This window comes from Salvelinus fontinalis, chromosome 11 (assembly GCF_029448725.1).
Source record: "Salvelinus fontinalis isolate EN_2023a chromosome 11, ASM2944872v1, whole genome shotgun sequence".
In the NCBI taxonomy this organism is placed as follows: Eukaryota; Metazoa; Chordata; class Actinopteri; order Salmoniformes; family Salmonidae; genus Salvelinus; species Salvelinus fontinalis.
In genome coordinates, this window is record NC_074675.1 from 12,934,762 (window position 1) to 12,949,050 (window position 14,289).

A 14,289-nucleotide genomic window follows, 5' to 3' on the forward strand; every position below is an offset into this window, starting at 1 on the left:
GCACTGATACTGCAGGCACTGACGCGGTTACGGGGTTACCGCGGTTGAGCGGCCAAGTATGTTGTGCTCTACCCCCCCCAAATATCTATCCCACCTCTCCACACCCCCTGAAAAAGACACAGCTTAAGCCCTGGTCATGATTAGTCTTAACCTGTACTCAAGGTATACAACTTTGGGAGCATTTTAAAACATGTGGGTTTTCTTCTTGTTCCTATGGGAGTATTGACACAGAAATGTATGGATACCCTGAACTTGTGAAAAGTCTGTTGAGTTGCACACTATTGCTGTTCTGAACCGATTACATACCCTGTATAGTTTTACATCATCCTCAGGTGATCTCCACAGGCCAAACAACATGGAATCCTGTGTTCTACAAATGAAATACGACCCCCCCCCATTAGGTAAGCTTATGGAAGGATCCTTGTGGTGAGAACGGAGACGGTGAGATGGGGATAAATCACTAAAGGACATGAGTGAAACCACTCTAAAAGCCATCTGTAGTTAATGAGAACAAGGAGCGTGTGTTAACCATGAGGTTCTGCTTACTGCAGTCGCCCTTTCATGGCTCTCTAGACGCGTTACGTCATCAAGACATGGGGTGGAATGTGAGAGGTGAATTACATGTCACATGCTATAGCAGAGGCTTAGCTGAGGATAAAGTAGGCCCAAGAGCTTCTAATATGGTCGCTTTCACGACATTACTGGTGCTGTTGTTCCATTAGGGAACTTCCTATTGTGTTACGACAATATAGACGGGTGTGTCTAATGCCTAGGCTGTTGCTGAGCAAAGATTGCTTTTCCAAATTCACTTGGCAATGACATGTCATCAGTGTTTAAAAAAAAGGGAGTCATTTTCCAGACAGGCACCCTGGGAAACTAGACTGTTTTGTTTGTCTACTTTGAGGATATCAACAGGTTTCTCTAGGGAGGGGCAGACAAGACTACCAGATAGTCTATATATACACACACATCACCAAAAGCAGGCGTGTGAGGTATTTAAGGACACAGTGGAAAAGGTCTTTTAGGGACACTGTCTAATTCCAGAGGGGTTTCTGTGTCACACGCTCACAGGGCCAGTCTACATCGTCAGTGGTAACCTCTCTTCATCTACACTTTCGTTCCAGGAACACAAGCCTAATGTAAGCTGTTTAGCTCTTCAGGAAAACTAAATACATGGCCTGTTACAAGAGAAGGCAAATAAAGACCAAATGTTTACTCACACACACACACCCCCCCAGTGGAGGCTGCTGAGGGGAGGACTGCTCATAATAATGGCTGGAATGGAGCAAATGGGATGGTATCAAACACATTTGATACCATTCCACCTGTTCCGCTCCAGCCATTACCACGAGCCCGGCATGCCCACTTAAGGTGCCACCAACCTCCTGTGACACACACACACCTGTGGGGATGAGCAGCGTGGTTCCTTGCTGCACAACACACTTGTAGCACTTGTCCACCTTGTCCCCGAAGAACACCTCACTCTGGTTGGGAGAGGAGCTCCACGCCTCGTATAGTGCAAGGTTGGCCTGGGTCGGCTTGATCATGTAGAATATCTTCTCACCCTGGAAACACAAAGAGAGTAGAGAGAGTTAACGAGAGCTCACAAAAAATAAACATTTTAACCCAAAAAACATCAGTATGTGACTATAAAATAGGAAGCACTCAGATGCCTGCAAAGATGATTAATTTCAGAGACACACAGATGTGTTTGACTTCCACACCAGGGGACTTTTTTCTTCCATTTAAGAGGCATTTCCCAGCCCTCTTTTTCACAAGCTGAGCTGCACATTGCTTCTATAGCTAAGGAGAGTGCTTGCCTGCCAGCCTGGTGATGTCACCATGAACACAACGCATAGTTTGTGATTAGCAGCGGTTGGTTACTTTGTTGCCGTTGGAGGGATAATTTATTACCACTGCGGGGACAGAATTCCCCCTGGAGCTTGCCAACGACGAAATGTACTGCCGAGGTGAACTTCTGCCAGTGTACCAATAAGGCTAGATTGCTCTAAATAGACCTCCCATGTACAAACATACTTGATTAAAATGTCAGCGCGCATTACAAGTGGTGAGGGGAATGCCAAAGAGCGAGCCAGGCCATCGATTTATCACCAAATAATGTTGTGGACAGAGCTGATTTCAATGACTTGCCAAACTGCACTTTGCGCACTGCTAGGATTTGATAGCCTAGTGTACATGTAGGACATGTAACTAACACCCACTCACCCAGAGAACGTGGTACCACACAGAGGTGCCCCCGAAGTCTATGTGGAAGTCAGTGTAGCTGTTCTTGACCCCCATGAGGCAGTACTTCTGGACAAATGGCTTGGGGAAGAAGGAGTCATCTGGCCAGTAGTTCTCCACCCAGGACATGTTCTGAGCTACGTCAGGTACCACCACCTGATCTGCCATCCTGGGGGGGGAGAGAGTGAGCGGTAAGAGAGGTATGGCTACTTAAGAGGATCAAATCACAGTAAAAGTTCTGAAATGTACTAAATAATGATATCATTGATAATAAGTAGTTTGATCACTTTTGTCTTGAGCTGTACATAATGTATCGTTGAATGTTTGTGTTCATTCTTGTTTGTTCTTTTGTGTTGTATGTGTTTTTGTAGCAAAATGAATCATGAAGAACTTGACAGCAGTCTGGATGCTCTTGGTTTCTGTTTGCATGTCTTGTAAATAGCATCCATTTGGATGGAGAGAGAGTCTGCAATGGATTATTAGAAGTAGGACCAAATTACAGCTTACTTGGTGTCAGAGAACTCCAGGCTGATAACGTTGAGCACCTTGGGCCGATGAGGCTTGTAGTAATACTTGATAAACTCTTTCAGCTTCATCTTGCTGTCTGCTTGCCTGGCCACGTCGATGACGTCAATGACTTTGTCACCGCCTGTGGACGACAAGAGAATGATGACCAAGCCGTCATATAGTGGAGCAGACAGCAAAACGTGGTATCAGTCTGCCCATGGAATCATCATCATTTTGTGTCTACAGTCTAACAGTTGCACCATTCAGTCAGATATAATACATCTGGTTAAGAGAAAGGACCATCCCTACTGAAGTGACAGACACCAGGGATAACTATTTTTAATGGGAGTCAGTGGGCGAGGGGATCTGAACTCTGAAGCTCTCTGGCATTTCCATGTCTCTGTACAACTCCTAAGGGAGAGACTGGCACAGCTAATACACCATAGGAGTGAGTGGATGGAGTGGGGGCGGGGGCGGGGGGTGAGGGCCAGAAAATCTGTCCAGTCCATATGAGTCCCAGAGGTGGAGACTGGGGAAGGGGCCACTGTCTATAATGGGTATGTGAGGGTAAAACCCCACCAGCACAGCTGGGAGGCAGTGAATCAGACGACACAGTGAAAGCTGGAGAGAGAGGGCCGGAAACGGGGGCTTGTCGGCAGTGTGGGGACAGGACAGCTGGTGCTTGCGTGATCCTCCCACCACCAACCCACACACCCCTAATGTTCCCCAACCCCCTACACACCACACACACACGGCGGGTCCAGCTGGCCAGCGTCTGATGACAGTGAACAGCTGGAGTTAGGGTAGCTAGCCAAACAGAGAGAGCAGAACAGAGTTCAGTCACTACCAGCCAACAAGCCCAAAACAGACCATAGTAAATACTCCACACTACACCTTTATAGTGGCTGGTAGCACATGGTCAAACTATTCCTGTGTTTTAAGCAATGCACCGACACCTGGCATTCACTCCAACTAGACCCTGTAGGGTTCTTCCAGACACCATCCTTTCACATGATATTTAGACTGAAAACTTCACCTACCCCCAATGAGGAGGAACAACATTAAGCACTGGGAGGTGACAAATGCCAGGAGGTTTATCCTAAGCTGGCCGACCATAGTCTAGGCTTGGGGAACCCCAGGAGACAGCAGGTTCCAGGCCTGTCCCCCATTGTGTCCCAACTGTAAGGAGGTAGGTAACCCGATCCCGCTTGTGTTCTGTCTCCACCCAGTCACAACACCTGTGCTGCTTCCCACCAGAGCAGCTTAATGCTCAACGAAGCGTCACAGAGGGTGGAATATGAACTTCCATGATAAAAACACAAGTGGGTTTGGGTTGCGTTGGGCGTCTGGTCGGTCCAGATAGCTGTGGGTTAGTAACGGGCTTGTAATAGGAGCCTTGTGGTACCAGGCCTTTCTATTCTATAGAGTGCAGAGGTGTTCGTGTTGGAGGCTGAGGAAGACCTGCCCTCCCCTCCTGTAGGGCTTATTCAGCCATTGAGAGATGATTGATAAAGGGGTAAATAGCCTCTGAACCTGGCAACCTGTTTGTTTGACGGACAGATGGCGTCCGCTCAACGTTAGGCACTCATTATCTGACAGGGAATGCATTCATTAGCTTTTAATTATATTCTATTTCAAAACAATAGGTGTAGGTAACATATGTCCTATCAAATAGGCATCCTGTGCAGTAGACAGGCAGTGAATGGGTTGGTGATCAGTCTTAGTTGTGCTACAAGCTAAATGTCTGCCCTACTACCCCATTTATTTACTTTGACTCTGGGGATGTTTGCAAATAGACAGAGCAAATCTAGCCCAGGGTGCTTGAGCATGCCCCCCCCCCCCCCCCACCCCACACACACACACAAACAGTATTCACTCTCTATGTCCTTACCAACAACTTGCTCCACATCTTTGACAGAGAAAGATGGTTGAGGCAGCCTGAGTCCCAGTCCCTCCATGTTGGACACAGCGATGGGGTACAGCCAGCCGTGACTTTCCAGGTGCCTCTGGGTCACCTGCTCCCCAGGCATCCACTGCAGGATCTCATCCCCACTGCAACACACAGACAGAGAGACAATGGTTAATGGCTAATTCCTGTTGATATGTTCAACTCTATGTAAATACCCAATGAGAGAAATTAAGAACATAATACATGTTAAGCATTGTGACTAAAACAAAGATCACAATCTTGTTCATAGCAACACGACTGCTGAGCAAACGTGCGTTTGCTGTGCAGGTGTGAGAGTGGGTCTAGCTTGGCATCAGAGTCCTCGGTGGTAAGTGTTCTGGGCTCCTACCTGGCAAAGGTCCTGTTCTGGAGCTCCTTGACAAACACAGAGGTGCCAGCCTGCACTGGCTTGGTACCATCGTCCTGCTCGGTGTAGTCATGCCTGTGCCAGTTGTTGCGCTTTTTCACTGCAAGAGGAGAGACGCAGAACATCACTCACAAAACGGCACAGCATTCGCTGGCCATGAAAACGATCACTATAGCCAGTGACAGACTTGAGACAAATTATTACTGTATTCAATTTTCTTCCCTTAAACCAACGGAGGCTTGTGAATTATGGATAGTCATTAGTCTTGATAATATATTTTCCCCGTTCATCCCCTAGCACAGAGGCCAAGGTGAGGGCTAGGACCCATTGAAGTCAAAAGATTACAGCTCCATTCAATTAGCCTGTTAATGTCTGGCCCCGGGCTCTCAGGAGTCAGGCTCCTCTAAATCAGACTGGAGACTATGCTGCTCTCCTGGGGACAGTCCATCAGCCACGGAGGGGGAGAGAGGGGGAGGTATAAAGAAAGGGAGGAAGAGTGAACAGGCACGGGGGACGGAACAAATAGAGAGAGATAAAGAGAGAGCGCGGGAGCGAGACATAAAGAGAGAGAGAGGGAGAGAGATGGTAGTAAAACAGATAGGAGAGAAAAGAGATGGAGAGAGACCGACTGAGGAAGAGAAGACAGAGAAAAGACAGGACGGACAGACAAAGAGACACACAAAAACAGACTGGAATACTGACTCAAGGAGGGTCCGTGTTGGGGTTCACAGTTAGGACAGTGGTAAACGTCAATGTCCACCGCATGGTGCTCCTCCACCTGGACACAGCTGTGGGGAGACAGGAGACATCACATTACTGTCAGTATATACAGTTGAAGTCGGAAGTTTACATACACCTTAGCTAAATACATTCAAACTCAGTTACACAATTCCTGACATTTAATCCTAGTAAAAAATCATCCCTGTCTTAGGTCAGTTAGGATTACCACTTTATTTTAAGAACGTGAAATGTCAGAATAATAGTAGCGAGAATGAATTATTTCAACTTTTATTTCTTTCATCACATTCCCAGTGGGTCAGAAGTTTACATACACTCAATTAGTATTTGGTAGCATTGCCTTTCAATTGTTTAACTTGGGTCAAACATTTCAGGTAGCCTTCCACAAGCTTCCCACAATAAGTTGGGTGAATTTTGGCCCATTCCTCCTGACAGAGCTGGTGTAACGGAGTCAGGTTTGTAGGCCTCTTTGCTCGCGCACGCTTTTTCAGTTTTGCCCACACATTTTCTATAGGATTGAGGTCAGGGCTTTGTGATGGCCACTTCAATACCTTGACTTTCCTGTCCTTAAGACATTTTGCCACAACTTTGGAAGTATGCTTGGGGTCATTGTCCATTTGGAAGACCCATTTGCGACCAAGCTTTAACTTCCTGACTGAGGTCTTAAGATGTTGCTTCAATATATCCACATAATTTTCCTCCCTCATGATGCCATCTATTTTGTGAAGTGCACCAGTCCCTCCTGCAGCAAAGCACCCCCACAACATGATGCTGCCACCCCCGTGCTTCACGGTTGGGATGGTGTTCTTCGGCTTGAAAGCCTCTCCCTTTTTCCTCCAAACATAACGATGGTCCTTATGGCCAAACAGTTCTGTTTTTGTTTCATCAGACCAGAGGACATTTCTCCAAAAAGTATGATCTTTGTCCCCATGTGCAGTTGCAAAACCGTAGTCTGGCTTTTTTTAATGGCGGTTTTGGAGCAGTGGCTTCTTCCTTGCTGAGTGGCCTTTCAGGTTATGTCGATATAGGACTTGTTTTACTGTGGATATATATACTTTTGTATCTATTTCCTCCAGCATCTTCACAAGGTCTTTTGCGGTTGTTCTGGGATTGATTTGCACTTTGTGCACCAAAGTACGTTTATCTCTAGGAGACAGAACGCGTCTCCTTCCTGAGCGGTATGATGGCTGCGTGGTCCCATGATGTTTATACTTGCGTACTATTGTTTGTACAGATGAACGTGGTACCTTCAGGCGTTTGGAAATTGCTCCCAAGGATGAACCAGACTTGTGGAGGTCTACAATGTTTTTTCTGAGGTCTTGGCTGATTTCTTTTGATTTTCCCATGATGTCAAGCAAAGAGGCACTGGGTTTGAAGGTAGGCCTTGAAATACATCCACAGGTACACCTCCAATTGACTCGAATTATGTCAATTAGTCTATCAGAAGCTTTGACATAAATTCCAGAAATTTTCCAAGCTGTTTAACTTCACTAGGGTAGGGGGCAGCATTCGGAATTTTGGATGAAATGCATGCCCAAAGTAAACTGCCTGCATCTCGGGCCCAGAAGATATGATATGCATATAACTGGTAGATTTGGATAGAAAACACTTTAAAGTTTCCAAAACTGTTAAAATAGTGTCTGTGAGTATAACAGAACTGATTTGGCAGATCGAAAACCTGAGAAAAATCCATTCAGGAAGTCATTTTTTTGTTGGTTTTGTAGTTTTCTATTCAATGCCATAACATTATCCATTGACTTAGGACTCAAATTGCAGTTTCTATGCCGTCCACTAGATGTCAACAGTCTTTAGAAATTGTTTCAGGCTTGTATTCTGAAAAATGAAGAAGTAAGAGCAGTCTGAATGAGTGGACCCTAAAGTGTCACAGAGCTTTTTCATCCACACGACCGAGAGAGTGTGTTTCTTGTTTACCTTTTAAATTGACGGCGTTATTCTCCGGTTGAAATATTATCGATTATTTAGGCTAAAAACAACCTGAGGGTTGAATATAAATATTGTTTGACATGTTTCTATGAACTTTACGGATACAATTTAGATTTTTTTGTCTTCCTGTTTTGACTGCGTTTGAGCCTGCGGATTACTGAATAAAACGCGAACAAAACGGAGGTTTTTGGATATAAAGAGACTTTATCGACCAAAAGGAACATTTATTGAGTAAATGAATGTCTGCTGAGTGCAACCATATGAAGATCAAAGGTAAGGGATTCATTTTATCTCTATTTCTGACATGTGTAAATGTTCTACTTGGCTGGCTACTGTTTGTAATGATTTGTCTAGTGGGCTATGTTCTCAAATAATCGTAAGGTATGCTTTCGCCGTAAAGCATTTTTAAATCTGACACCGTGGTTGGATTCACAAGAAGTTCATCTTTAAACCTATGTAAAATATGTTTTGTTTTCTGAATTCTTATAATGAGTATTTCTGTATTTGAATTTGGCACCCAGCAGTTTCACTGGCTTTTGAAGAGGTGGGACGCTACCGTCTCACGTGCCCAAGAGAGGTTAAAGGCACAGTCAACTTAGTGTATGTAAACTTCTGACCCACTGGAATTGTGATACAGTGAATTAGAAGTGAAATAATCTGTCTGTAAACAATTGTTGGAAGAATTACTTGTGTCATGCACAAAGTAGATGTACTAACCGACTTGCCAAAACTATAGTTTGTTAACAAGAAATTTGTGGAGTGGTTGAAAAACAAGTTAATGACTCCAACCTAAGTGTATGTAAACTTCCGACTTCAACTATTAAAGAGACAGACAGGACCATGATAGCCTGGTCCCAATATTTGGCGTCACATTGACCATAGAGGTTGGCAAGTCAGTACAAACAAATCTGGGACCAGGCTAGCGCCATGGTGTTTTCACTTTCAAATCCAATAAATCAACTGACGGGACAGGAGACTTCTCTCCAGGATCATAACAACAGAGAAGCTGTTGTGGAAACAGGCTCTCCCTCACTGATATCCCCATCCATGGTTCCAGGGCCCATGCTCTGGACAGCTTGAGGGATTGAGAGGGTTTTGTACACAAAGGAGTCAGTCCACTGCATGAAATCATTTACTTTGTCTGGGGGGGGGGGGGGGGGCGACGACGACGACGACTCCTACTTACATGATTTAAAGCATTTGAGAAAAGGGGTCACATACAAGTTTCTCTCAAAGGGTCATCCTTTGGACCAGACTTGAGACTTACGAGACAGAAAAGATATCATGGTTTTGCTAAACTGACACCATGCTCTGACAGTCTGTGTGGCTGTGGATAGTGATGTATAGGAGAGAGAGAGGCCATAGAGAGGTTAGAGGTAAACATAGAGCCAGAAACACTACGGAGTGTACGTGGAAGATGACCTCAGGTGACCTTTTGGTCCCTCATTTTTTTAAAGGAGGTACGAAAAGTCAAGCAACCTTGAAGTTGGGAGGCGATCGGTTTTACTTGTCTGGAGGACAGTGGCGTTCTGCCAAGGAATAAGTTAGTTAGGGAAAGGAGATTTTCCCTGGGCCCTAACAATAACCTCTAGACCACTCTGGGCCAGACCTTTCCCATTGGCTCAACCATGTGTTTGTCTCAGTATCTCACAGAACTGCGACAGTGTCGACGCCACTCAAACCCCCACACCACCAAACCCCCGACCGCCCCACAACAGCCAGACCACAGGCAGCCACACAAACATTCCTCTGGTGCATACCAACGCTCTGTTCCATAAGAGAACGCTGAATAACACGCAGAATCCTGTGAATAGGCTTTGAGTGTTGCCATTATGCGTGGATGCCCACCGATGCATGGAGAAGGGGAGAAAAACAGCAGGCAACATTTGTGTCACTGGGATATGGGAGGAATCTAAGACAGCACTTTTAAAAGAGCTTCTTCTCAAGTAAACAAAAAGATAAATCGTCGAAGCTAAACTTTAGTTTCAGCTGACAAGAGCATAAAGAGACAAATGTGGACTAATATCTTTTGCTGCTCTGACATGGATATTATGTAGCAGAAAACACAAAGGGCCCATTTCTTCATAGTGACAATCTGTTTTCTTGTAAAAACACAAATTGAGTTTCTCTAGTAGCTAGTTTAAGAGGCTTGCGAGTTCATGAAGATGGCAAACAACTTTATGAATCTCAAGCAATTCCGCCTTTTTCCCGCTCTGCAGTCTTCCTCTCATTCAAATATCCCTGCTCTGTGACTGGTCTTCAGTGGGTAAATTTAAATTCGTTTGGAGGTCCTGCTCTCTGAAGTTGGGAGTGACAAACAGTGGAATTCCTTTCAGTGTGAAAACAGAAAACACTGGGGGACTTGCTTAAGGTGGTAAATGACAGCCATTAAATTTCCAGCTCCCTCAGGTTCCTGGAGTTAGCCTGGAGGCTAGGTGCTGTGTGAGGACGTAGTAAAGGTTTCAATAGCAGAGAATGCCACTATTTTTACAGAGGGCCTGCCTAGGAGTGGATACAGTTCTAACCAGCCACTATCAGCGTTGATCAGAGTGGAAATTGCAGGAAATTGTAAAGGGAAACAAAGGCCAGCAGGAAGCGGCATCACACTTGAACTTTCTCTGGTGGTGTGTTGTTGCTGGTTAAGTCTCCTTAGCAATGGTGTTGTTGTTCAGCAGAATATTGATAGACAGCAGCTCACACTAACTGTAGAGCCAGCCTGAAGCCGTAACAGGTTGGGACTGGGAGTAATAACCGAGGTAAGCAAGATAGGTAGGGATATGAGTAATATTTTTTTTATTGTAACATTTTTGGGTACTTTTTACCCCTTTTTTAATTGTATACAATTGGTAGTTACAGTCTTGTCCCATCGCTGCAACTCCCGTACGGACTCAGGAGAGGCGAAGGTCGAGAGCCATGCGTCCTCCGAAACACAACCCTGCCAAGCCGCACTGCTTCTTGACACACAGCTCGCTTAACCCGGAAGCCAGACGCACCAATGTGTCAGAGGAAACACCGTCCAACTGGCGACTGTGTCAGCGTGCATGTGCCCGGCCGGCCACAGGAATCGCTAGAGCGCGATGGGACAAGGACGTTCCGGCCGGCCGGCCAAACCCTCCCCTAACCCGGACAATTGTGCGCCGTCTCATGGGTCTCCCGGTCTGGGCCAGCTTGAACCCGGATCTATAGTGAAGCCTCTAGCACTGCGATGCAGTGCCTTAGTGGTCTCCCATGTGTCGCAGCGGTCTAAGAGTTTTTCCTGGTCAGGTCATCGGAAAAAACTCAGGGCCACATTTATAGAAGATAAAACGCTATAAACTCCTTCAGTGTCCTAACCCTACAGAGTGGCCTCCACAGTCCACCTCCACTCACTTCCTACGTCAGCAGCCAAGATGAGCTACAATGCAGCAGTGGGCTGGAATCTTGGCTCCTGAGTCCTGAGGTTGCTCAATGGCCTTGCTGGGGAGACTAGAATGAGTCACCGCACCAATTATGTCAACCCGGGCCTGACATGAATTCTCCTGGCTGTCTGTCGGGGTGGGACATGCTAGAGCGAGCGCGACAGAGTGAGCGTGTGGCTGTGGGATTGAGCCGAGCCAAGCTCACCTCCTACACCTCCTCTGCCTGGTCATCTTGTGTAGCACCCGCGCAGCGCGGGCCGGCACGGGGGGAAGCAGGGTACTGTGCCACCAGACTGATGCGGTTTCTTCCCTTGCGCAGTTATGACGGGTTGGGTGAGTCACTTGGAAACTGGAGGGCTGGGGAGTGTTGATGATGATGCAACTTGTGTAGCTACTTATCCTTGACTCCTTGAACTCAAATCAATCTCACTCTTTAAAAACTACTGAGGCTGCTCCATCGAAGACAACAAAACTATAAATCTGACTTAATTTAAGAGCTGTGTGGAAGACAAAACTTTGGTATTTAGTGTATAGTAATAAATCAAGTGACATCAGCCCTGGGGGAAATAAAGCCCAATATGGGTCTGTGTGTGTCTGTCACTGTCTCACCACTTTACCAGAAACAATGCCAGCCCCTTGCCAATGGTGGGCAGACACCAGCCTAGCAGCATGAGGTCAAACCAGAGAGATAGATTGAGGACTCATCTTTTTATCTGTGCCATTAAAGAATCTGTAACAGCATGAGCAGCACCATTGAGGCCATCTTCTTCTTCATTGGTTGATTGCTCCCACTCATAGGAATCCACACCCAGTTGACTACTTTAAAAAATGGTGGAAGCCCTCAATGGCAAAGTCCATGCTAAAATGGGTTATATCCATGATGAGTTCTCTATCTCTATGGGTCAAACATCCTGTCCTGAATCAGGAGAGCTGTCAACTCTCCCACCGACATCAGCTCCTATCCCTCTACATCCTCTGTTGTGGAGCTGCCTGCCTTCCTGTGTGACTGGGGTTATTCATTAGTCTATGTACTGTGAGGGGTTCATTGTGTCTCAATGATCAGCCGAGACACACAAAGGGTTGTAGGCGGGCTCAGCCATTACGTTAAGCACTTAATAACCCCCCTGCATAGGGCTCCAACCCGCCTACATTAGAGAACTGGCAGATAGCTAATGGATAATGGGGGAGAGGATGGGGAGGGGTGAGGGCAGTTAAACACACCTGCCTGGGTTCATTTAGACCCAAAGGGCACCTGACTCCTGCCTTTCCAAAGACTAGGATCCAAGTGGGCATAAAATCAGACCATTTGAACCCTCACTGAGAAAAGGATACCCATCATATCAATGGGGTACAATGCACTGATGAAGGGCCTTAGTACACAACAACCTCTCCCCTCCATTAACCCACATCACTAAGCTTCTACAGACAGCTTAGGGTAGAAGGACTTCTCTGTAGGCAGCTGGCAAACAAAAGAGGATTGCTGCTTTGTTGTTTATGGGACATTGTAGTCCCCCGGGGAAGGAGTGGAACAACTTCATTGTTTATGGTGCAGGTTGCATTGCCTTGAGGTTCTCATGTTGAACTGAGTCGTTTCTTCTAAGGCGGTGGGGGACTGAGTTTGTGTCTTCTCACACATGCTCTCAACATAGGCCTACGTCTCTTTAGTGAGCCTCATACACCTAGGCCATACACCTAGGCCATACACCTAGGCCTTCACAGTACACCCTCAGTCTCTGCCTCTCCCACTAGATCTGTCAACACATGATTACACTGGCTGACAAACTGGATTGGTCCTTAGTGCAGCAGTGCTTACTCTTCTAATATTCAAGCATGATATGTAGGCAAAGTAGATGTCAATCAGGCAGTGATGCAACTTGCCATGCTACTTTTCAGAGGGTTTCTGTCAGAGTGAAAAAAGGAATGCACTCAGCTAAGTGTGGTTATCCTTAGTAAAATCCTACTTTCAACTCCTCATTGTATTTCCAAGAGAGCAAAACATTGGTCCATTCTCCCCATCAGCTGCAGAACAAATCTGAAGCAAAGTTCACCCTTGCTTCATCATCATAAGCGAACCAACTAATATACCGTGACTCTAAACGACTGGAAATCAATACATGATGCTGTTTACCTCCTAATCAGCATTGATCAATCTGAGAGTAATGTCATTGGCATACCCCAGAGACAAAGACCCCATAGAGTCCCACTAATGAATGTAAACATGACACTAACCATCATCTGAGGTCTGAGTCACACACACTAAAAACACAAGCTCTCCCACAAATTAAAATTCTCTCACAACATTAAGGAGGACAGGGGGAGAGCATCCACCTCTCTTCAGTCTTTTCAGAGTGTATGACATAATGATGGATGGTACATTGAAGTTGCCTCTGTGGAGCTACCATCAATCATTCCCCTGTGTCTCATCCAGTCTCTGCTGTCTCACCACTACCACACACTCTACCAGAACCAGACATGAACTGGGAGTCACACCCACGCAGCCTGGAGAGAGACGCAGGTCTGTGGGCTGCAACGTGAGCCACTGACTCCATACGGGGTTTGTTGTCATTCGTAATGCAATGTTTCAGCAGAGTGCCATCTCCACAGTCTCAGCAGAAGCATCCGCAGCACAGGCCTGCTCAGTGGATGTGAGGCTCTTTCACTGCACAGGCCCTATGCACATGCCTGTAGTGTACAGTGTGTTAGGCCATTAGGAAACTAGCAGGCCACTATTTCTGTCTTCTGCCCCCTACCTGGTCCATAGTCTACACCTTATAAACAACACAGAGCACTCTGGTTGGCTCCTCTGCCTAGTTCCGTTTGGGAGCCGTAAGCCATACTGGTGTATACGAGCATCCAGGGTTCAGTCACTGGTGAGAGAAAATAATGCCCTCCCGGCCAGGCATCTAGTCACAACCCCGGCTCATCCCTCCCGGCCAGGCAGCTAGAAACAACCCCGGCTCACACTTGGGGAAGTATGGTGGTGTGCCGACAAGCGGGCACCAGGATTCCAGTGCAGGCATGGCAGCTTCTCTGCTTTCCACTACGTTTGCATACCATCCACAGCCAAAGGCATGCCACTTCCTTCTGGCGAGCCTGATGGGAAAGATTGGTAGAGAACCCTCTGGTTTTGGAGCAGAGCAGTG

General features: G+C 46.4%; 1 protein-coding gene across 1 annotated transcript in view; it reads right to left on the bottom strand.

Annotated features, from left to right (window-relative positions):
- LOC129865064 (lysine-specific demethylase 7B-like) overlaps nt 1-14,289 on the bottom strand; it is a 31,057-nt gene that overhangs the window by 15,445 nt on the left and 1,323 nt on the right. The window contains exons 2-7 of the mRNA XM_055937528.1: nt 5,769-5,854; nt 5,049-5,166; nt 4,643-4,803; nt 2,752-2,893; nt 2,227-2,413; nt 1,403-1,565 (exon numbers count right to left, since the gene is read on the bottom strand). Coding sequence (XP_055793503.1) covers nt 1,403-1,565; nt 2,227-2,413; nt 2,752-2,893; nt 4,643-4,803; nt 5,049-5,166; nt 5,769-5,854 — 857 coding nt within the window. The remainder of the gene's footprint in view (nt 1-1,402; nt 1,566-2,226; nt 2,414-2,751; nt 2,894-4,642; nt 4,804-5,048; nt 5,167-5,768; nt 5,855-14,289) is intronic.